Below are 23,302 nucleotides of genomic sequence, written 5' to 3'. Positions count from 1 at the left end.
TAAAAGGGAAAGATCCAGTCAAAGTTAGACACTATGGGGAGAGGACCCTGAAACAATGGGAGAAACTAAAGCAAAAGGGCACTTAACATTTGGTTAGGTCTGCTAGCCCCGATAATCAAATACTTTAAGGTCTATTCTTCAGTCTGAAACTGGCAGTTTTTTGGTTTTTTTTAAACCTTCACCTTCCATCTTAGAATATGTACTGTGTATTAGTTCCAAGGCAGTTCCAAGAGTGGTAAGGGCTAGGCAAAGGGGCTCAAGTGACTTGCCCAGGTTCACACAGCTAGGAAGTGTCTGAGGTCACATTTGAACCTAGGACCTCCTTTCTCTGGGCCTGGCTCTCAAACCACTGACCCACCTGTTCCCTGAAGCTGGTAGTCTTGAGACTCCCCTTGGGGTGTAATCTCAGGGACAAACTTGGGATCTCCAGATTTCAAGTTGACACAAGGAAACTGAGATGGTACAATTAAGATATAGAAGAAACAGATGAGATTAATGAAAATTCAGAAAGGAGTAGTACCATATAAATAAAGAGGCCAAAGATATTAAATAGAGCAGAAAGGTCAAAAAGTATTAGAACTAGGTTCTGCTTCTGGGATCTAAGCCCAAACCCACCTTCAAACAACTAAAAAAAAAAGTAATACCAAAAAACACCTCTGGTACAGCAGAATCAACAAAAAAGGATAAAAAAGGGTTAAATCCCAAAACAATGTAGAAGGACAACAGTAAGCCCTAACCCTAAATCCATCTCACTAGGATTAGAGAGGAAACCAATCTACCACTTGGCATGTGACTGTCTTATCATCAGAATAACTATAGTATTGTTTTGGAAGAAAGTATAATTGCAAAAGTGGGAATCCAAGAAACAAAGCAGTAGCAGAAAGCATTTGAATGGCAAAGCCCAGAATACTCTGGAGGCCTGAATGCAAAAATAATACTGAGAAAAGAGAGAAACCATTGGTAATAATAATAATAATAATAATAATAATAATAATAATAATAATAATAATAATAATAATAATAATAATAATAAACCAGAGAGTATGAATCAGAAAATGAAAATCTATAGGAGACAGAAAGAGATAGTGGATAATGAAGAGTGAGAAATCTGTTTTGGAAAACGGCACAGAAAAATGAAAATTTAAAAAAAAAATTCTGCCCATTATTATTAAATATTGTACTAGAAATGCTTGTAATAGTAATAAAATCAGAAAAAGAAATTGATGGAATTAGAATAAGCAATGAAGTATCCACTTAAAATCTGGAGACCCTAAGTTTGTCCTTATTCCCTTGAGGACTCACCCTGAGAAAAGTTTCAGACTTAGTTATTTCAGGTTGAATAATAGACTTTAAGGTATTTAATGGTCCTAATTGGGTGGAACTAATAGATCTAAATCAAATGTTAAGTACTATGTTAGTACAATAGTACAAATGTTAAGTAAGTTTCAGAACCAGGTATCAAAGTCCTCTCCCAGGTAATCCAACCCTTGGCTGGATCTTTACTGTTTGTATCCATCATAAAGCATCAGCCTCTCTAGGGGATAATCTTGTCTTGGACTTCTCATTTCCTTGTTGTAATGGTAATGCCAATCAATCATATTTCCCTATCCTTAGTTCCCCAATTTTTTGTATAAGTCCCCCAAATTCTATTGTTCTTCAGAGAAATCATGTAGCATAATGCATTCTCCAAGGGATATGTCCCCAGGGAATAGGCCCTGTGTAGTTTTTGGTGCTGGGCTCTGTATAGTGGCTGATTATTGGACCTATCCCTTTCTTAATTAAAGATTTGGTTTTTCTTACCAGTAATTTTTCATAAGTTAGCAGAAGAAACAAAGCTATTTATCACTCTTTTAGATTCAATATGACATTATGCATAAAGAATCAATCAAAAACTAATAAAAATAATTAATACTGCAAAGTCACAGGGTTGCAAATAAATCCACATCCCTTTCCCATAAAGTCCAAAAGCAAGAAATAGAAAAGGAATTTCCCTTTAAAATAACTCTAGATGATTAATATAGCCCATTTACTATTTTCTGGATACTTGTACACTTTGAGCAATATTGAAATTTTTGCACAACTTTGAAATACAGAAAGATGGCACATGACATAGCTTGTAAAATGTTAATGTCACCTTATTAGAAAACTGTAATGGGAAATAAGCAGACAGTATCAAATAATAACATACAGATATAATGTGAAATAAGACTACACTGGTTTAAAACCATTTTAAAGAAAGAATTACTTGGAAAAATGTGTCCCACTGACATGGGCATTGTGCAGAGATGGTGGTGAACAGGGAAATTCCCTTCCCCTTTCCTGCAAAGACCATTATCCTTGGACTTCCTTTAAGGTGATATAGACAAAAGAGATACACACCTGGATAGCTCTGAGGGTCTCAGACAGACCAGGCACTCACTGAATGCCAGAGTGCAAGGAGTCACATCCACACTATGGAAAAGGATACAAAAAGGCAAGAACTGGGGGCATTTGGGGGCAGCCTCCCATGGCTGTTCCACTCATGCTGTCTTGCTTGCCATTAATCCTATCTTACTAATAAATCTTTCTTTTTACTTTTAAGCTAAGTTTGGAGTCCTCTCATTCTTGAGAATGGATTCTTTCCTGAACCTAGGGGTTCACCATTTGCACCCCTATAACAGTAACACCACTGATTCCCAGTGTCTTTAGAATAGACTGAGTTGTTTTTTTTTCTGTTTTTTTTTTTTAATAACCCTTACCTTCCGTCTTGGAATCAGTACTGTGTATCGGCTCCAAGGATCCAATGGGGGTCAAGTGACCTGCCCTTCACAAAGCTGGGAAGTGTCTTGAGGTCAGATTTGAAACTAAGACCTCCCCTCTTTAGGCCTGGCTCTTTAACTTTGTTGTTTGACAAAATATACTCTGTGACCACCTTGGCTAGAAATTAAAACTATAAATAACAAAATTACTGTGGTAGAATAGGAAAAAATACATAATTCTTATTGCCAATGATAAAGAAGTTTGTATAAAACACATAACCATTTCCAATCACTGAATCAAAGCACAGTGCAGTGTTTGGAAAAATAACTTTGCTCACAAAAGAAACAGACAGTGGCCCAAGTGCCTACACTGTTAATAATTCATTAAAATGCAAAGCAAATGAAAAAATAGAAGTAAAAATGTCCCATTTTCTATGTTTCTTGTAATTTTGCCATTATACTGAGTATTTTGGTTTCATAGAAGTAGAACCACCATCAGCTACAGAATCTCCATGATTCTTCCTTAACAATTCCTTAATATGCTTATAATGTTGTAGCCAAAAAGCAGAGACTCATAACAGCTTGACAGCATCATACCCTGTTAAGCAGGAGGGTTTTGATAGCATCATGCTCTGCTCAGCAGGGTGGTTATCTGGAACTCATAGTTCCGGGGACACCACTCCTCCCTTAGACAAAGCAGCCTTGAACATTAAGAATTACATCCTATGGCACCTGGAAACCTCTATACTCCCACTGTCTAGCTATTATCAGACCCTATTATCAGCCCTTGAAACGTATATATTCCCCTCTGTAGACACAGCACTTGGGGAATTCTCTTACAGAACTCCCCCCCAGTGCACTGGCAATAAAGCTTTCTCCTGCTTTGACTTTGATTGCATGGTGTTCCTCTGGTGGCCACCCATTCGAACCCTAACAATAACACTAATGCCAAAAAATGTTATTTGATAATGCTTGCTATATTTATATTTTTGTTTGCAATACAATTTGTCCAATAGTATGTGTGTAAACTGTATACCTAAAATAAATGTTTTAAGTACTAAAAAAAACTATAGACCATATAAAATATCTACCAAAACACACCTAGTGACTACATAAACACTATGATAAAACACTTTTCACACAAAGTTAGACCTAAACAACTGGTAAAACAATAATTGCTCATGGATAGGCTAAGCCAATATAACCAAAAATGACAACCCTGCCTTAGTATTTAATGTCATACCAATAAAACTAAACAAAAATTATTTCACAAAACTAGAAAAAATACCAAAATCCAGCTATATGAAAAATATAATTTTGAAATCTGGTAAACTCTGGACTTCAGAGATAATCATCAAAACAACCTGATACTAGCTAAGAAAGAATAGTGGATCAACTAGGTAGAATAAATAATCAGTCAATGTCTACAGCAATTTAAATGTTCAATAAAACCAAAGATCCAAGCTTTGAGGGAAAGAGCGATTTGACAAAAATATTTACTAGGGAAATGTAAAACAGCTTTTGCAGAGATAAGGCACAAATCAATCCACCCACACACCAGAGTAAAGTCAATATGCATTATTGACCTAGAAATAAAGCATGACACAATGAACTAAGTAAGAGAAATATGGGAAAGTTTATGTCAGACTTATAGGTAGGTAAGGAAAGAATTTATGACCAAACATGACATAGAGAACATCACAAAAATTGAAATACATATTTTTAATTACATTAAATTTAAAACTTTCTGTACAAACAAAACCAAAATTGCCTCAGTTTCCTCATCTGTAAAATGACCTGGAGAAGAAAATTACAAACTAGTTCAGGTATTTGTAAAGAAAATCACAAATGGGTAATAATTGTTCACACCTAGGATTTTCTAGGAATGCTGGAGGTTATAAAGAATTTGACAAAGCTACTTACCAGTGCAAGTGTGGTGCCAGTGTGGATATACCCCTATCTAAATCTTTTTTTTCCTCCTTATCTAAATCTTAAATCATATAAACCTGGGCCAGGAAGTGAGTCACACCTCCATTTTGGATCATTCTTTTCTACCAAACAACCTAACAAATTGCTTGCCACTGGATAAAACACCAGACCTAAGCATTAGGAAAACTCACCATCCTAAATTCAAGACTCCCAGCAACTTACTTCAGTTTCCTTATCTGAATAAAGAGCTAAAAAAGAAAACCCAAAACCCCTTCAAGTACATGTGCCCAGAAAAACCCAAAGGGTCACAAAAAATCAAACACAACTGAAACAAATGAACAGAAAAAAAAAAAAGATTTTGGATTTCAGGGTTTGTTCTCAAAAAAACAAGTCAGAAGAGGGATTCCCTGACAATCACAAGAATAAACCCAAAGGTTCTCCCAGACTACAGAAATTGAATGAATCTTTGTGATTTCTAGAGTGGTGCATATCAAACATATCAAACACAGTGAGAACATAAAGAGTTCCCTCAGGTCTAGTTTGTGTCCAGCCCAGGTCTCAACTCCAGGTGTCAATTAAGTTAAGGTGGGAAAGATTCCTCATTGGAGGGTTAGAACTCTACCAGGTGGTCCTAATCCCAAACAGGCAAATCATTAGTCTCTTTGATTTGATCACTGTGTCAACATGGAATCTAAGAGTTCCCAAACTTGTAGCTTAGTGAGGTATTGTGGAATATAGAAAGAGTCAGAATTAAAAATCCTGACCCCTGTATGACATTATGGGCCCGACCCTTAAGTGACATTATGGTGAAATAGAATTATCCACTGGAATCCCAACCTTGCAGACCTCCAGTCTCCAGGGACTGACCTTATCTACCCTGAAGACCTTCCCCTTCTCCCTTTGATCTCTTCCCCTAGGAAATCACCTTATCTACCTTAGGACAACCCCCCTTATCTACAAGATTTCCTAACCTAAGGACATTCCTCTACCTGGTTCCATTCTGACTACTACTCCATAAAAACTCTAGCCCAGGCGCAGCTCGGGGTCACTCACCTACTTTAGGTGGGAGACCCTACCTCAAGCTAGACAATAAAGTCCCTTTGCATATTGCATTGTTGGTTTAAGACTCATTTATTGGGATACTTCTCCGGGCATAACAGTATCATCATCTAGTGCAGTGTCACTCCCAGGGGGATCAGGGAGCAGAGCGAAGCAGTGTTCATTTCTTAGACTCTGCACAAGGCACAGCTCTGCTTAAGAGGCCAGGTAGCCCTCATCCCCCTTTCCCTTGATTAAAGAGTGATTTTATGATTATTTAATAATTCTGCGTTTTTTATAAGTTAACAAAACTAAAAAATTGATTAGAATTAGGATATAGGTCTTTTCATGGAGTTTTTTTTAAATATATATATATCTTTACTTTCCATCTTAGAATCAATAGTGTGTACTGGTTTCAAGGCAGATGAGCACTAAGGGCCAGGAAGTGGGAGTTAAATGACTTGCCCAGGGTCATATAGTTAAGAAGTGTCGGTGGCCAGATATGAGCCCATAATTGGCTTTCAATCCACTGAGTAATATAGTTGCCTGCCTGACTTTTTCCTCAACTTTCCTGAGCTATCTGGTCTATGTTTGATGGTCATCATCAGATATGCTGTTGAACATGAGCATTATTCTATGTTCATTCTTAAGAATTCATTCATTATTCATATCTTAGGAAGCCTCTAAGTTAGGGAGAGACACTTATATTTGGCAGACAGTGATGTGTAGGAATGGAAAACCAGAAAATTCTTTCTTTCTATGATTGGACAACTCTGCCCAGATTGGAGATTATAAAGACAGGTAAGAAAAGCAAGGAAATCTTTTTATTCCTTTGTAAAAATTCAGGACATTAAAAGTTAGCTAGAGACTTGACATGGAATCTAGAGACCCCAAACTTGTGGCTTAGTGAAATCTGATGAACCCCAAGTTTTAGAAATAGCTTGTAGGTTGGAGACCCCCAAAGCTTGTACTTATTCCCAGTTCCCAGTTAGAGTGAGAATCCACCCAGAAGGGAATCTCAGGCTAGCAGTTGCAGACTGAATAATGGACCCTAGGGTAAATGCTAAATACCCTTTTGTCTTAGGTAGTTTTCCCCATTGTAGCAAAGATCCAGTCCCAGGAAGACACACCTGGGCAGGGACCATCCTTCAGTATCCATTGTGTAAGCAGCCCCTTCTCTTACACCCTAGCCTCTGGCTAGGATTCCTTTCCCAAGCTTGATTGTAAATCCCATCCATACCAATATAATGTCAATCATCTCTCCCAACCCCTGGATCTTCCCAAATGGTATATAAGTTGCCCAATTTCTTTTGTTCCTTGGAGTCCTCATCTAACCTGCTGTCACTCCCAGGGGGTCAGGGAGCAGAGCGAAGTAGTGTTCAATCCTTGGACTCTGCATAAGGCGCAGCTCTGCATAAGAGGCCTAATTAGCCCTGTTCCCCCTTTCCCTTGATTAAAGAGTGGCTTTATGACTATTTAATAGTTCTGTGTTTTTTCTAAGTTAACAGAATAATAATGTTAAATTACTTAGAAGACAGTCTTACCCCTTAATTATTAAGAAAGGATTTTCCTGACAAATCAGTACATTAAACTTCTAAACTGTAGTGTAGAAAAAGTTTTTCACAGAAAAACATGACTGAACACATAGTTTGATGAGGACATGATTGGAGATGTTGACTTCAAATGATCACTATTGCAAATAATATGGAAGTGGGTTTTGAACAATGATACATGTAAAACCCACCTCCAGGAAGAGGGAGGGAAAGAACCTGTATCATGTAACCATGGAAAAATATTCTAAATTTTAAAATTGTTTACCTATGTCAACTTGGTTTTTGAAACCCCAAAATTTGCCTGTTCTTTTAGGAACTTGCCTTGGGGGAAGCACCAGACTAACCTTTCTCCAAACTGAGCAATAGACTTTAAGATACCTAATGATCCCAGTTTAGATAAGACTAGCAATCAAGACTTGGGAGTTTCTCATTAGATATCCCTCCCCTGTAGTCTACCCCAGGGCTAGAAACATCTTTTTGTATCCATTTATTTATTATTTATTTATTATGTATTATTTATTATTTGCAAAGCATTAGCCTTTTCCGGTTAGGTCCTAAGCTCATCATTTCTTTTTGCCAATTAGAACTAATCAGTCTTATTTCCCTTCCTTTGTTCCTCAATATATAAGATCCCAAGTTCTATCACTCTTTGGAGAATCATCTTTGGCAGTATATTCTCCCAGAGAGACTGTTTCCAGAGTCCAAGAGCTTTGGCTTTGTGTAGTTTTTAGTGCTCGACTTTGGCAGCAGAATATTAAGAATTTGTCTCTTACCCAATTAAAGATTTTTTCGGACTTTCAGTGGTTATGTTTTTTTTCCAAGTTGACACCTACAAATCTCTAACTAGATTTGTCTATTTGAGAGCAGTATGAGACTAACTTTTAAAAATAAAAGGAAACGGGAAATATGATTTTTTGTGATACTGATGGCACAGTGGACTTGTTTCTCTATATAATATTAAATCCCTTGATTTACAACACCAAAAGCAGATATTTCTGACTATGAGACATTGGGAAAACTTTAAACAATCTTGCCTCTATTCCTGTTTTTAATGAATTTAGGGCTTTGGACAAGCCCGATGTCAACTTGAAATCTGAAAACTCCATCTCCCCTAAGAATTCGCCCCAAGGGAAGTCCCTGACTCATCCATTTCAGACTGAGCAGACCTTAAAGTAATTGATGATCCCAATATTGAGGTGGAATTGAAGAAAAACCCAACTTTAGTCAGTTTGAAAGATAAGACTGAATAATAGATCCTATCCTAAATCATTATCCCAGTTAGGTGGGGCTAAGCAAATGCCAAGTTCTCTTTATTTCTCCATCCCTCAACTCTCTAGAAATGCTGAAAATTACAAGATTTTTTTTTTATTTCCTCTGAGTCCTAGATACATCCAAGATTATGTTGTAAATTCCCTGGTGTTTTGATCAAATTACCTTCCCACAAAACAGCTTACAAGAAAAATTTTAAGGGTATCTTATTTAAATCCTAACTAATGTAAAATCTTCCAGAGCCTGGATTAAGAAGGGAACTACAAATAACCTCTACTCTGCCAAATGACTTTATAATTTCTTTCTAAAATTATCTCAGATTTTCGGGTTTGTTCTCATGAACAATAGGTCCTCTTCCTTTTCTCTGATCTTGTTGGAGCACTAACCCTCTCACTGGCTCTAGGAGTATGCATAGTTTTAATGGATTTTTTAAAGGATAGTTATTTGGTCACCGTACAGCTACTGAAAAACTATTCTATTTCCTTTAGGTGTCTTTTGACTCCATCCATTCTCCTGTATCATATTATTGAATTCTATTAATATTATTTTGTATTAGTGTTTACAGTTTTAGTAATTATTTGGAATTAATTACTATTTGCTCCATCCCTTATAATCAAGTTAAGTCAAGAACAGTTTTAAAAACTAGACAAGTCAAGTAGTCTAAACTTCAAAGAAACCCATAGCTACCTAACATGTTTTCTCTACCACATGCTGGTAAGATTGTTTTTACTCACTTGATCAAATATACATCATACTTCCCAGCTGAACGACCTGATTTCCTTTGTTTAAGTTTCCGGGTCCAGCCTTCAGGTAAGGTAGGATCTTCATACATGGGTCCTCTGTCTCTTATGATAGAACGCCTCTGTTTGGGACAGACAGAAACTTCAGAAACAGTAGGAGGTGAACTGCCCATATCTGAAGTTTCTGCTTTCCCTCTTTCCAATGGTTCCACAGACTGATGAGGAGAAGTATGTGGAGACTCATGTTTTTCCTTTTCCTCTTTCTCTTCTTTTTTATCTTTCGCCTTTTTGGATGTTAGTGGTTTATCTTTAAGTCCATGGAGATCTTGATCCTCTGACTTTTCTTCCCTAAAGAATAAACAACAATGCAAATATCAGAAAGAATAGCACAGTATTCAGAATTTCTGAATAACCTATTTAGAAGTAAAAAGTAATATCTAACTGAAGGTCAGATTTAGAAAGAATCTGTATTTGTCCTATCCAATCCCTTTTGTCAAATCTTTCCATCATTCCATACCAATTATAAAATGGAATACTTGATCTTAACTTTTTCATATACCTTTCTTTAAAAATCCTTACCTTCCAAAACCATTTGTATTGGTTACAAGGCAAAAGATGATAAGGGCTGGGTAATGGGAGGTTAAGTAATTTACCCAGGGTCACAAACTAGGACATGTTTAAGGCCAAATTTGAGCCTCTTATCTCTAGACCTGCTTCTCTATCCAGAGAGCCTTCAAAGACAGATCTTCAGCAAAAAAGTTTAAAAAGTGATTAGAACATGTAGGCACTAGATCTGAAAAGGAAAGGATTACAGAAGCTAATTTAAAAAATATGTATCCTCAAGTGAAAGGATCCAAAAGGTTGTTGCTATGAATCAAGACAAATGATGACTATTTTAAAAAAAGGTAATTTCAGTTCCACAAGCTGAAGTGATGGTGGAGAATCCAAAGAAGTGAATACAAATATGTTACCTTAGTTTGGCACTGAAAGGGAAGAAAAGCAGAGAATGACAGAAGCATAGAATCAAAGATCTATATTATTGTTATTTTTTAAACGTTTAAACCCTTAACTTCTGTGCATTGGCTCCTAGGTGGAAGAGTGGTAAGGGTGGGCAATGGGGGTCAAGTGACTTGTCCAGGGTCACACAGCTGGAAGTGTCTGAGGCCAGATTTGAACCTAGGACCTCCCGTCTCTAGGCCTGACTTTCAATCCACTGAGCTACCCAGCTGCCCCTAGAATCAAAGATCTAAAGCTAATAAGGATCTCAAAAAGTAGATGAGCAAAAATGAGTCAAGATAACTTAATATATAGGATATATGAAATGGGTAATAAAGAGCTGGATTGGATGGTATTTCAAAACCACTGAAATTCTAAGATCAATAACACTTCGATCACTATAACACTGTGAGCAATAACATAATAGCACTTTACAGGAGGAGGAGAAACCAAAGAATTTACCAAAAATGTTTGTTCTGCACCCCAATCATTGTTTTCCAATCATCTTAAATCCAAACCACCTTAATTCTTTTTTTTTTTAAACCTTACTTTCTACCTTGGATTCATTACTGTGTATTGGTTCCAAAGCAGAATAGTGGTAAAGGCTAAGCAATACCCAATATGAGTTAAGTGACTTTCCCAGGGTCACACACGTAGGCAGTATCTGGGGCTAGATATGAACCTAGGACCTCCCATCTCTAGGCCCAGCTCTCAATCCACTGAACCACCCAGCTCCTCCACCACCCTAATTAATTCTTAGCTTTGCACCCTATTCTTTAACCTCCAGCTCAGGAAATTTAATTAATTAATCTCTCTGACTGTTTATCATCAAAGTGGCATCTTTGACCAAAATAACACTACCTGATTAAATCATATAAATGTACTTTCTTTTTCTATGAGAATGGTAAGCTCCTGGGACTGGAGCAAAACCTATTTTGTTTTAGCTGAAAACAAAAACAAACAACAACAACCAAAAAAAAGGGGGTGGGGGGAAATACTAATCACGATCCCAAAAAATTGCAATCATAAAAATGGATTCAATGAAAAGAAATAAACAGAAAAAGATGAAACTATGTCTTATGTATAATTTTAGAAGTGAATGGTAATAAATCTATTTCTTAGGTTACATGGTATCTTTACAATAACTGACAATGTCCTGAAGCATAAAAATCTCTCAAATTATATTCATTAAAGGTCCACTAAAGAAAGTACTATCTATTAATTAGAAATTAAGTAATAATCTCAAAGAATAAGTCAAAGTTTAAAAATAAATTAAAAAACAATAATTCCAGGGACAACTGGGAGGCTCAGTGGATTGAGAGCCAGGCCTAGAGATGGGAGAAGTCCCAAGTTCAAATTTGATCTCTAACAGTTCCACACTTCCTAGCTATGTGACCCTGGGCAAGTCACTTAACTCTTATTACCTCGCCCTTATCATTCTTCTGCCTTGGAACTAATGCATAGTATTGATTTTAAAGTAGAAGGAAAGGGCTCAATAAATAAATAAATAAATGAACTAACAAGCAAACAAACAAGTAGGTAAATAATTTAGTTAAAGAGAACATTAACAAATTTTTAAGGATATAGGGAAAAGGGTCCTTAGCAAAAAATTCTACTTTGATCATCAAATAATGGAGAAAATACTTAAAATGGGCATGGAAATAAAAAAAATAGTCACAAATTTTAAAAACCCAAATAAATGCCAAAGTAGAAATCCTAAAAGAAAGAAGAAATTAACAAAAAAAGGGGAAAAATAATTGAAAAAGGAAGCAAACAAGCAAAGAAGTAATTTTTTTTAAAAAAAATTTTTTTAATTTATAAAGTACAATGGGAGAAAAAGTGACTCATTAAAATTTTTTTAGTTAAAAAATATTAAACCCTTTGAGGGGAGAGCCAAATTTCCTTTCTGCATGTATTTCCCTTCTCCCCAGGACAATGTTTGGCACAAAATAAGCACTTAAATGTTTTTTCATTCATTGAATCTTTTTTTTTTTTTTTAAACTTTACCTTCCACCTTGCAGTAAAACTTTGGCTCCAAGGCAGAAGAGTAATAAGGGTAGGCAATGGGGGTCAAGTGACTTGCCCAGGGTCTCACAGCTGAGAAGTGTCTGAGGCCACATTTGAACCTAAGACCTCCCATCTCTAGGCCTGGCTCTCAATCCATTGAGCTACCCAGTGACCAGTACTGAATTTTTTTTAATGATATAGAGAAACTCTTCTAAGATGATACAAAATTATATGACATCAGGGCAGGTGGGTAGCTCAGTGGATTGAGAGTCAGGCCTAGAGACGGGAAGTCCTAGGTTCAAATCTGGCCTCAGACACTTCCCAGCTGTGTGATCCTGGGCAAGTCACTTGACCCCCATTGCCCACCCTTACCACTCTTCCACCTAGGAGCCAATATACAGAAGTTAAGGGTTAAAAAAAAAAAAAGAAAAAAGAAAATTATATGATATCATAGCAAACTGTGAAAAATTAAAATTTCACAAATCCCCACCAAGATGGCATCTTTAATGGACTGAAAGATATTAAGCAATACTATAAAAGTGTTTTGTCAACAACAAAATTATTGGAATAAAAAAATTGTTTTACCCTGTTTTAATATTTTAGTTTTTTAGAAAAACTTTCCATGGTTACATGATTTATGTTTTTACTTTCACTTTAACCCTCCTCTTTACCCCCCCCATATCTAACACACATTTCCACTGATTTTAACAAGTGTGATCAATCAAGACTTATTTCCATATTATTGATAGTGGCACTGGTGTGGTCATTTACTGTCACATCCCCAACCATGTCCGCATCAACCCATGTGTTCAAGCGGTTGTTTTTCTTTTGGGTTTCCACTCCTGCAGTTTTTCCTCTGAATGTGGGTAGCATCTTTTCCATAAATCCCTCAGAATTGTCCTGGGTCATTGCACTGCTGCTAGTACAGACGTCCCTTACATTGGATTGTACCACAATGTATCGGTCTCTGTGTACAATGTTCACCTGGATCTGCTCCTTTCACTCTACATCAATTCCTAGAGGTCTTTCAGTTCACATGGAATTCCTCAAATTTATTATTCCTTTGAGCACAATAGTATTCCATCACCATCATATACCACAATTTGTTCAGCCAGTCCCCAAATGGAGGAGGCATCCCTTTGTTTTCCAGTTTTCTGCCACCACAAAGAGTATGGCTATAAATATTTTTGTACAAGTCTGTTTATCTGTGATCTTTTTGGGATACAAACCCAGCAATGCTATGGTTGGATCAAAGAGCAGGCAATCTTTTATCTCTCTTAGGCATAGTCCAAATTGCCATCCAGAATGGTTGGATCAGTTCACAACTCCACCAGCAATGCATTAATGTCCCAATTTAGCCACATCCCCTCCAACATTCATTACTCCCTTTCTATCATTTTAGCCAATCTGCTAGGTGTGAGGTGATACCTCAGAGTTACTTTGATTTGCATTTCTCCAATTATTAGAGATTTAGAACACTTTCTCATGTGCTTATTGATAGTTTTGATTTCTTTATCTGAAAATTGCCTATTCATGTCCCTTGCCCATTTATCAACTGGAGAACGGCTTGATTTTTTTGTACAACTGATTTACCTCCTTGTATATTTGAGTAATTAGACCTCTGTCAGAATTTTTTGTTATAGATTTTTTTCCCAGTTTGTTGTTTCCCTTCTGATTTCGGTTGCATTGTTTTTGTTTGTACAAAATCTTTTTAATTTAATATAATCAAAATTATTTATTTTACATTTTGTAATTTTTTCTAAGTCTTGCCTGGTTTTAAATTTTTCCCTTCCCCATAGATCTGACAGGTATACTAATCTAGGTTCACCTAATTTTCTTATATCTTCCTTCTTTATATTCAAGTCATTCACCCATTCTGAATTTATCCTGGTGTAGGGGATAAACCTAATCTAAACCTAATCTCTCCCATGTTGTTTTCCAATTTTCCCAACAGTTTTTGTCAAATAGTGGATTTCTGTCCCGAAAGTTGGGTTCTTTGAGTTTATCATAGACAGTCTTGCTGACGTCACTTACCCCAAGTCTATTCCACTGATCCTCCCTTCTGTCTCTTAGCCAGTGCCATATTGTTTTGATAACTTCTGCTTTATAGTATAGTTTAATACCTGGTACTACTAGGCCACCTTCCTTCACATTTTTTTTCATTATTTCCCTTGATATTCTTGATCTTTTATTCTTCCAAATGAACTTTGTTACAGTTTTTTCTCATTCAGTAAAAAAGTTTTTTGGTACTTTGACAGGTATGACACTAAACAGGTAAATCAATTTGGGTAGAATGGTCATTTTTATTATGTTAGCTCGTCCTACCCATAAGACTCAATGTTTTTCCAACTGTTTAGATCTGGTTTTAATTGTTTGGAAAGTGTTTTGTAGTTGTGTTTGTATAACTCCTGTGTTTGTTTTAATAGATACATTCCTAAGTAGTTTATATTGTCTAGGTTGATTTTAAATGGTGTTTCTCTTTCTACCTCTTGCTGCTGTGACTTGTTGGAAATATATAGAAATGTTGATGATTTATGTGCATTTTTGTGTATCCTGCAACTTTGCTAAAGTTGTTGATTATTTCTATTAGCTTTTTAGTTGATTCTCTAGGATTTTTTAAGTAGACCATCATATCGTGAAGAGTGATAGCTTAGTCTCCTCATTGCCTATTTTAAAACCTTCAATTTCTTTTTATTCTCTAATTGCTACTGCTAGTGCTTCTAGTACAATGTTAAATAACAGAGGTGATAATGGGCATCCTTGTTTCACTCCTGATCTTATTGGGAAGCCTTCTAATTTATCCCCATTGCATATGATGCTTCTTGATGATTTTAGATATATACTGTTTATTATTTTTATGAAAGGTCCTTATATTCCTATACTTTCCATGGTTTTTAATAGGAATGGGTGTTGTATTTTGTCAAAGGCTTTTTCAGAATCTATTGAGACAATCATGTGGTTTTTGTTGGTTTGCTTATTGATATGGTCAATTACGTGAATGGTTTTCCTGATGTTGAACCATCCTTGCATTCCTGGTATAAATCCCACCTGATCATGGTGGATGACCTTCTTAATTACTTGCTGGAGTTTTTTGCTAGTATTCTGTTTAAGATTTTTGCATCCATGTTCATTAAGGAGATTGGTCTGTAGTTTTCTTTTTCTGTTTCTGATCTACCTGACTTTGGAATCAGTACCATATTTGTGTCATAAAACAAATTTGTTAGAACTCCTTCTTTGCTTATTATGTCAAATAGTTTGTAAAGTATTGGAATTAGTTGTTCTTTGAAGGTTTGATAGAATTCACTTGTGAATCCATCAGGCCCTGGGGACTTTTTTCTTAGGGAGTTCTTTTGATGGCTTGTTCAATTTCTTTTTCTGATATGGGAATACTTAAATATTCTATTTCTTCTACTATTAATCTAGGCAATTTATATTTTTATAAATATTCATCCATCTCACCTAGATTGCTATATTTATTGCCATATAATTGCACAAAATAGTTTTTAATGATTGCCTTGATTTCCTCTTCATTAGAGGTGAGGTCTCCCTTTTCATCTTTGATACTGATGATGTTTTTCTTCTTTCCTTTTTTAAATTAGATTGACCAGTACTTTGTCAATTTTGTTTGTTTTTTCAAAGTACCAGCTTCTAGTCTTATTTACTAATTCAATAGTTCTTTTACTTTCAATTTTATTGATTTCTCCTTTAATTTTTGTAATCTCTAATTGGGTCTTTAGCTGGGGATTTTTAATTTGTTCCCTTTCTAGTTTTTTAATCTGCATGCCCTGTTCTTTGCCCTCTCTAATTTGTTAATATATGCACTCAAGGATATAAATTTCACCCACCGAGTACGGAATAAAAATTTTTAATTAAAATATATGCTAAATATGTATCCCAAATACAAAATAATACAAGCCATAAATAGAAAAAATTAGATGACACAAAAAAGTTTAAAAGTGCAATTCATAATTAAGGACAAGAAATGCATGCTCTTGGCCCAGCTGAGTGAGGATGTGAATCGAGTCAGGCCTAGACTCAGGACTTGTTAAAATTTAGTATCAGACACTTCCAAATTACTTAACATCAATCTCTAATAATTTAATAAGTAGATGCTTATTTTTTACATATGAATATAAGAAAATATTGGTTTATACTAAAAAAATACAAAACGGATGATTTTTGTGAAACATGGGAAGGTTCTGAATGAATATATATGGAGAAAGGCACAGAACCAAGTAGGATAATTTATAAAACAATAATTAAAGACAACAACTTTATATAAATGGTCAAAGGATATAAGGAGCTACATTTGACTCCAGAATCTCTTCTAGGTCTGGTGCTCTATCTATTGAGTCACCTTACTGCCCCTCTACTCAGTTCTTCTTTTTCAAATATCTTTTTTTCTTATTTAAATTCTTTATTTACTTCAATTTTTCTCTTCCTTTTTCAACCTTACCTCGCATTCTCCCAAAATTTCCTCTCTAAATCATCTCCTCTTTTTTTCTCCTCATAATTCTAAGGTATTATAAATCACTTTCCCAATTCTTTGCTTTTCGAATATGTTCTTCCTTTAATTTTTCTATTCTAATTGAAGTTAAAACAAAAAAGAAGCACTTCTGTTGGATAATCTTCCAAGTCTTTTAAAATGGGCTCTAAGAATCTAATGTGAAAAAGGGTTTTATTTTCTTGAGGACTGTAAGAGGAAGAAGAGATCCTGCCAAAATGAAAGCATACTTCTCTGACTTTACTGACTCCAAAACTGAACTAAATAAAATAAGCTAACATAAAGATTAGCCAAATCCCATAGAGTCGTACAATTAAGTAAGCTATAATGCCAATCATAAAAATCATGGCCCAACTCTTAAGAAAAAACTTCTTGTAGTCTATCAACATTAGAGTACAAAACTGAAAATGAGATACACTGTATATAACACAGTCACAGTTAATAATAAAACATTCAAAGTGACAGCTGGTGGCAAAGAGAATAAATAAAACTCCAGCCTAGAGTCAGGAGGTCCTGGTTGAACGTTCAAATGTAGCCTCAGACACTAACTATATGACCCTTGGATCACTTAAACCCACTACTTCTTCTTATCTTATAATTGATAATAAGAATCTATAGGTATAAAAAACTTTTTCAACCTTACAAAAATAAAATCTTAAAACAATGATACTGACAGAGTCAACAAAATTACACTTAGTGGGAAAGTTGCATTAGAATCTTTTGAAAAGTATCTTACATCAGGTTTGAATATCTACTGTTTTCCAAAATCTACCAAATGCATTTGGCTTTGATTTCTCACTCTTAGGAATAATATTACAAACAGGTTACAATCTCTGTTGTCAAGGACCCAAATAATAACTATTTTTAAATTATGTGTAAGAAGAGAGAGCTGACCTTATTTTGTTAGGAAGATTTTTGTCTAAGTCTTGCCTTTACAAGATATTGACTAAATGATTATATGTTTACTAGTTACTCTGAGGGTTCCAGGCAATTTTCTAAAATTAAGTTGAAGAAAAGGTGCACCTCATTTTTTAGATCCAGTTAAAAAGTTTGAAGTGCTATCTACACAAGAGAAGAAAACCACACACACACATGAACAAAATAAAAATATAATTTGTAAAAGACAATTCTGTTGAATTTAGATAAGGTTTGAAAGAAGTCACAGATTCTAAACAGAAGATATGGAAAAAGGTGATAGAGTATAATATATACAAAACCAATATCACTTTGGCAAAACTAAGGCATAAATAAAGGTAAATAATGGGGGTTAGTCTTTTAAGACTTAAAAGGCAGATTGAGACCAAGTTGTAAAGGATTTTTAAAAAGACCTTTGTAAGAGGCAGCTAGGTGGCTCAGTGGATTAAGAACCAGGCCCAGAGACAGGAGGTCCTAGGTTCAAATTTGGCCTCAGATATACTCTAACTGTGTGAGCCAGGGACAGTCACTTAATTCCCATTATCTAGCCCTTACCACTCTACTGCCTTTGAACCAATAAACAGTATTGATTATAAGGAGAAAGGGAAGAGTTAAAAAAAAAAAGATGACTTTGTATTTGATCCTAGAGGTGATAATGGTGATTAATTAATCCTAAAGATAATCATGAACAAGAGATATGGTCAGAACTGTACTTTAGGAAATTCACTTTGGCAACTACATAGATGAATCTAAAGAAGGGAAGACACTAATTATGAGTACTGAGAGGTAACAAAAGGAGTTACTCGTAATTTCTGGAATTTTAGTTAAAAGCATATAATTAAAGATCACCTAAACTTATTTCAAAAGAAATCAGTTACCACCTATACTAAAAATTTTTGAGAAGAAATGATGTAGAATTTTTTTTTGTAAGAGTGAAAGACAAGAAGGAGAAAAGAAGGAAAGGAAGAGGATACAAGAGGAGAGTCAAGAAAGTTACTTACCTGAGCCCTAACATCACAGCTACCATGGAATCCTGATGGAGCTACAAAAGCAAGATGGCAAGATTTGCTTGACTCACATGTCACATCAAAACAGGAACTGATGATTCTGGTTTTTTTAGAAGCCTATATAATAAAGAAAACAAGTTGAAAGCCTCTATGTGCTTCAAGACTTTCAGTCTCTTTAGAAAAACAGGTACATTGAAATCACTCTACTTTGTATGATGCATTACTATAAGTCAAATCAATCAAGTGTCAAGTTCTATGTGCTGAGCTCTATACTAAGAAAGAAAAAAAATTCTTGAAGCAAAGTTATTAAAATTAAAATAAACACTACCATCAGAAATGACCAATATAATGTTATAACTTTTAGCAAAATCTGCAAATTGGTTTTTCTAGAAAATCTGAAAGTTCTATGGTCAGAGAAGGAATGGCATAATAACTGATATCTATCACCCAGAAAAAGATGCGATAAGAAAGTTTCTGGCTCAGACTATACTACAATGAGAAAGACTGAGATGGGAAAGAATGTTGGCTCAGACTTCTTGCCAGCACCATAATGAGATAACACTTCCCTTTAATTTGGGCTTACAGGGATGGTAAATTCTTATCTTAACCCTCTTGCTCTCTATAAAATTCCACTTTTTTATGTTGTTTAGTTCTCATTCTATCTAAGGCTACTGAAGCTAATACTATAAGCTGACTTTGCTACAGATAAACCTTGACTGTAAGAGTATGGGCAAATAACCATTTCTTCACATTGAGACAACGATTGGCAACACTGACTAATCAACGGAAACTTTGATTTTACCAAGGGAGATTAATGGGCAGGAAAAATGAACAGGCTAGAAGATAGGTTAGCATTTTGTACATTCATCTATCATTTAGGATTTCATTGATCTGACCTGGTCTAAAAAATTCTCTAGTGGTCAGTAAGAATCTATGTTACTTACAATTAATCTGTGATCATTATGGAATCCTTCAGGTTTTGGTGAATTTGGTTAAATTCTAGTCACTATGGCTATTACAAGTATATTGGAAGTTAAATTATTCCTAGTTAAATCTACTATCCATATAGAAATTCTGATTTGGTTAATAGATTAATAGATTTGGTTAAAAGGTTAATAGGTTAATAATAATAAGAGGAATCTTTTACCCTAAATTCATGTTTAAGTTGTAGCTTCATACCTAAATCAATTACTGCAGATCTAATGCTAAACTTACATTTCCAATAAATAGCAACTTCCCAATAACTTTCTGTGAGAGGTAAGTTTTATAAAAGGTATGGAAAATGCAGGGTTTCACAACTTTCAGAGTAATTCAGAAGGAAAGTCTGCATGAATTTATGACCTTTATAAACTAAGGAAATCTGTTACAAATTTCAAAAATTATGGAAATGTAGTCAATATGTTTATAAAATAATTAAATAGCCTCATTGTTTTGGGGGGTTTTCACCCCTAAAACTTTCTCATACATAAAGAACACTCTTCATTCACTCCTCTCAGGAGTGACAAATGTTTTCTTTTAATGTAAGGGAGGCTAGAGAACAATAAGAATTGAAACTAGTTTGAAAGTATCAGGGAAATCCAAAAGCAAGGAAAAAAATAGATTTTAAGCCTTCACTAGTGCTAATTAACACCTGCTGTGTTAATAACTTTTCTTTATATGGGAAAAGGGATTTTTTAAGATCAGGAGGCAAATAATATAGAATAAGTAAAATTTAATTTCCAAAGAACATTTCTTACCTTAATGCAATGGTTTTTTCTAGGAATGATTTAGTGCAAAAAGGTAAATAATTCTTAAATTAGTCTTAGGGATCTGATAGGGAAAAAGTCAAGATTGTAATAAAGGCAAGTTAAGAGATTTGATGAAATTTGCGGTTTCACTAAGATAAAAAGGCTATGGAAAATTTTCTCTGCCTATAAATTTGTGAATATTCTTAAAAGAAATTTAAAATCCGTCCCAAGATTTCTCAGTTCTATTTCACCAATTTGCATATTATTCTTGTGGAAAAATAACTGAAATCATGAAGATAATTTAAAACTGACAATATTCTAGTAAGTTACAACAATTACTGAGTAGAGTATATAGAAATAAATTTTCAGCATGTAATTATCTGAGTATAGTATATAAAATTCTGTCCCTAAAAGATGATAAGAAGGACATGGGTTCTAATATATATTCATAATTTCGTTACTATTAAAAAGATTGTATGCCATTTCCTTTTTCAGAAGACTTTAAAAGGGCCACATGAGATAGCAAGAGTGTCATGTTCACTTCTGGCAGCAGACTTACTAAAAGTAGCAGGCCTTACAGTTTGAAGTGCCAATAATAAATGGGCCTTTAGAAATATAATATTCTAGGGGGTAGCTAGGTGGCTCAGTGGATTGAGAACCAGGTCCTGGGTTCAAATTTGGTTTCATCATACATCCTAGCAGTGTGACACTGGTTAAGTCAGCTTTTACCACTATTATGCCTCGGCACCAATAGACACTATTGATTCCAAGCCAGAAGGAAACACAGTAAAAAAAAGAATTATGATATCTTATATAGGAGAGACAGATGAACAAATGGAGTAGATTCTAGTGTCAAGAAGATAAAGTAAGATGTGCTTTTTTAGAATAATTGTGATATTTCAGCTCTTAATGGAGAATACAATTAAAAGGAAATTTGGCAATAAAGTGATTTTAGAAACTGCCAAAAGTATAAGTAATTGGAATAAAATTACTCTATACTGGTCTCTGAGTACAACAAGTATCAGAATGTCAAAAATGAAAATAATTTGCAATATGAGATAAATAAAAAATACATCCAACTGAATTTAGGTCATTTTACTGACCATATGTTCTGTTTCATATTCTAAATCCATAATATATTTGTGTTTATTTTTTCTTGTTCTATAGAAATATTATAAATAAGGTAATGCAACTATATCTTCGTACATGAAATCCTCTTTTGATTTGAATGCTGCAAAATTATAATTTGTAAGTAATAAATATTAAAGACTGCTGTCAATATTAAAAAAACTATTATATTTTTGGGGTAGCTGGGTGGCTCAGCAGATTGAGAGCCAGGCCTAGAGATGGGAGGTCTTAGGTTCAATTCTGGCCCTCAGAAACTTGCTACCTGTGTGGCCCTGGGCAAGTCACTTGATCCTCCATTCCCTCGTCCTTACTGCTCTTTTGCTTTAGAACTAATATATAGTATTGATTCTAAGATGGAAAACGAGAGTTTTATTTTTTTTAATAAATAATGCACACACAAAAACTGTTATATCTCTAACAGCATATATTTTACTTTAAAATGAACAATGACCAAAAAAAAAGTCAAACTGTGATTTTTCAATTAAAAAAATAAATTTTATATTAACTTTATACATTAACTTAACATTAACTAATACTTAATCACACTGTGGAGTTATATTTGAAGGAGATTAAACATGAAAGGACATATGATTGGGATTGGATTGACTGGGTCAGTTTGAATCACAGTGTTTTATAATATTAATACTTGTATCAGTTTTGCTTTATTTTGGTAGTCAATACTTCACAGTATGTATAGAAATGCCTATCAGAAAAATCTATGTTACTCAGTATCCAAGAAGAAAATGATAGGATATACAATACAAAAATGTGGTTTAAGGATGCTTATGTAATCTACCAAAAGAAGGGACAATACCAAAAGATATTCTGGCACTGATCTCTTGCTGCCTAAGATAAATAAAAAACTGTGACAGAAACAAACTGATTCATTACTTCTTGCTATCACAATGATAAAATCCTGCCCTACTTTCCCTATTTTGAGTTTCTAGACACTATTCCTGAAAGCGTGAAGGTCACAACACCTGCAAGATTAAGGCTTTCTATACTGTTTTTGATGCTCTGGGCCCTCTGATTTTATACAAACATGGGCATGTACTCTGAAAGTAAATATAATTTTCAGATAACCATGTCTGTGTGTTGACTCAGTGACTGGAAGTAGTAGCTAGTCAACACACTTCTCAGATAATTTTTATCAAAATGATAAAAGGAATTAAAATATTGCTTGTCAACATTACAGTCTAGCAGTAATCTTAAATTCTTAAAAGGGGGGGGGGCAGCTGGGTAACTCAGTGGATTGAGAACCAGGCCTAGAGATGGGAAGTCCTGGGTTCAACTCCGGCCTCAGGCACTTCCCAGCTGGGTGACCCTGGGCAAGTCACCTGACCCCCATTGCCCACCCTAACCATTCTTCTGCCTTGGAGCCAATACACAGTATTGACTTCAAGAGGGAAAGTAAGAGTTTAAAAAAAAATTCCTAACAAAGGAAAGTAAACTCCTTAGATTCATATAAGGGGTAACTAAATATAAGGGTTAAATAAATATGGAAGCTTACAAAGCAGCAAGATGTCATCTAAAGTCAAGAGGGAAAAAAAATCAGAGATAAGAGAAAGGTTAATTAGTTAGCTTTAAATATAAGACTTTTTCATGATTGTGCTTCTTAGAACTTTCTCTAACCTGCCTCAGGATCTAGCAGGAAACAATTAATTTTCAATGGAATTGAATAGGATGGCTTTATATTACAAAAAATGCTAACAAGTCTGTCATAAATAAAGTTCACTCAATTAGCCCACATG

At 34.8% G+C, this 23,302-nt stretch overlaps 1 protein-coding gene across 5 annotated transcripts in view; it reads right to left on the bottom strand.

Annotated features, from left to right (window-relative positions):
- LOC123253590 (methyl-CpG-binding protein 2-like) overlaps positions 1–23,302 on the bottom strand; it is a 48,283-nt gene that overhangs the window by 16,033 nt on the left and 8,948 nt on the right. For 4 of the 5 annotated variants that reach the window (XM_044682759.1, XM_044682760.1, XM_044682761.1 and 1 more), the window contains 2 exons: positions 18,691–18,813; positions 9,262–9,615 (listed from right to left, as the gene is read on the bottom strand). In XM_044682759.1, coding sequence (XP_044538694.1) covers positions 9,262–9,615; positions 18,691–18,716 — 380 coding nt within the window. In that variant the 5' untranslated portion in view covers positions 18,717–18,813. The remainder of the gene's footprint in view (positions 1–9,261; positions 9,616–18,690; positions 18,814–23,302) is intronic. The other variant, XM_044682758.1, reaches the window with a different exon arrangement.

This window comes from Gracilinanus agilis, chromosome X, assembly GCF_016433145.1.
Source record: "Gracilinanus agilis isolate LMUSP501 chromosome X, AgileGrace, whole genome shotgun sequence".
In the NCBI taxonomy this organism is placed as follows: domain Eukaryota; kingdom Metazoa; phylum Chordata; class Mammalia; order Didelphimorphia; family Didelphidae; genus Gracilinanus; species Gracilinanus agilis.
The sequence above is the reverse complement of the archived record's forward strand: the minus strand, read 5'-3'. Positions and strand labels throughout refer to the sequence as shown.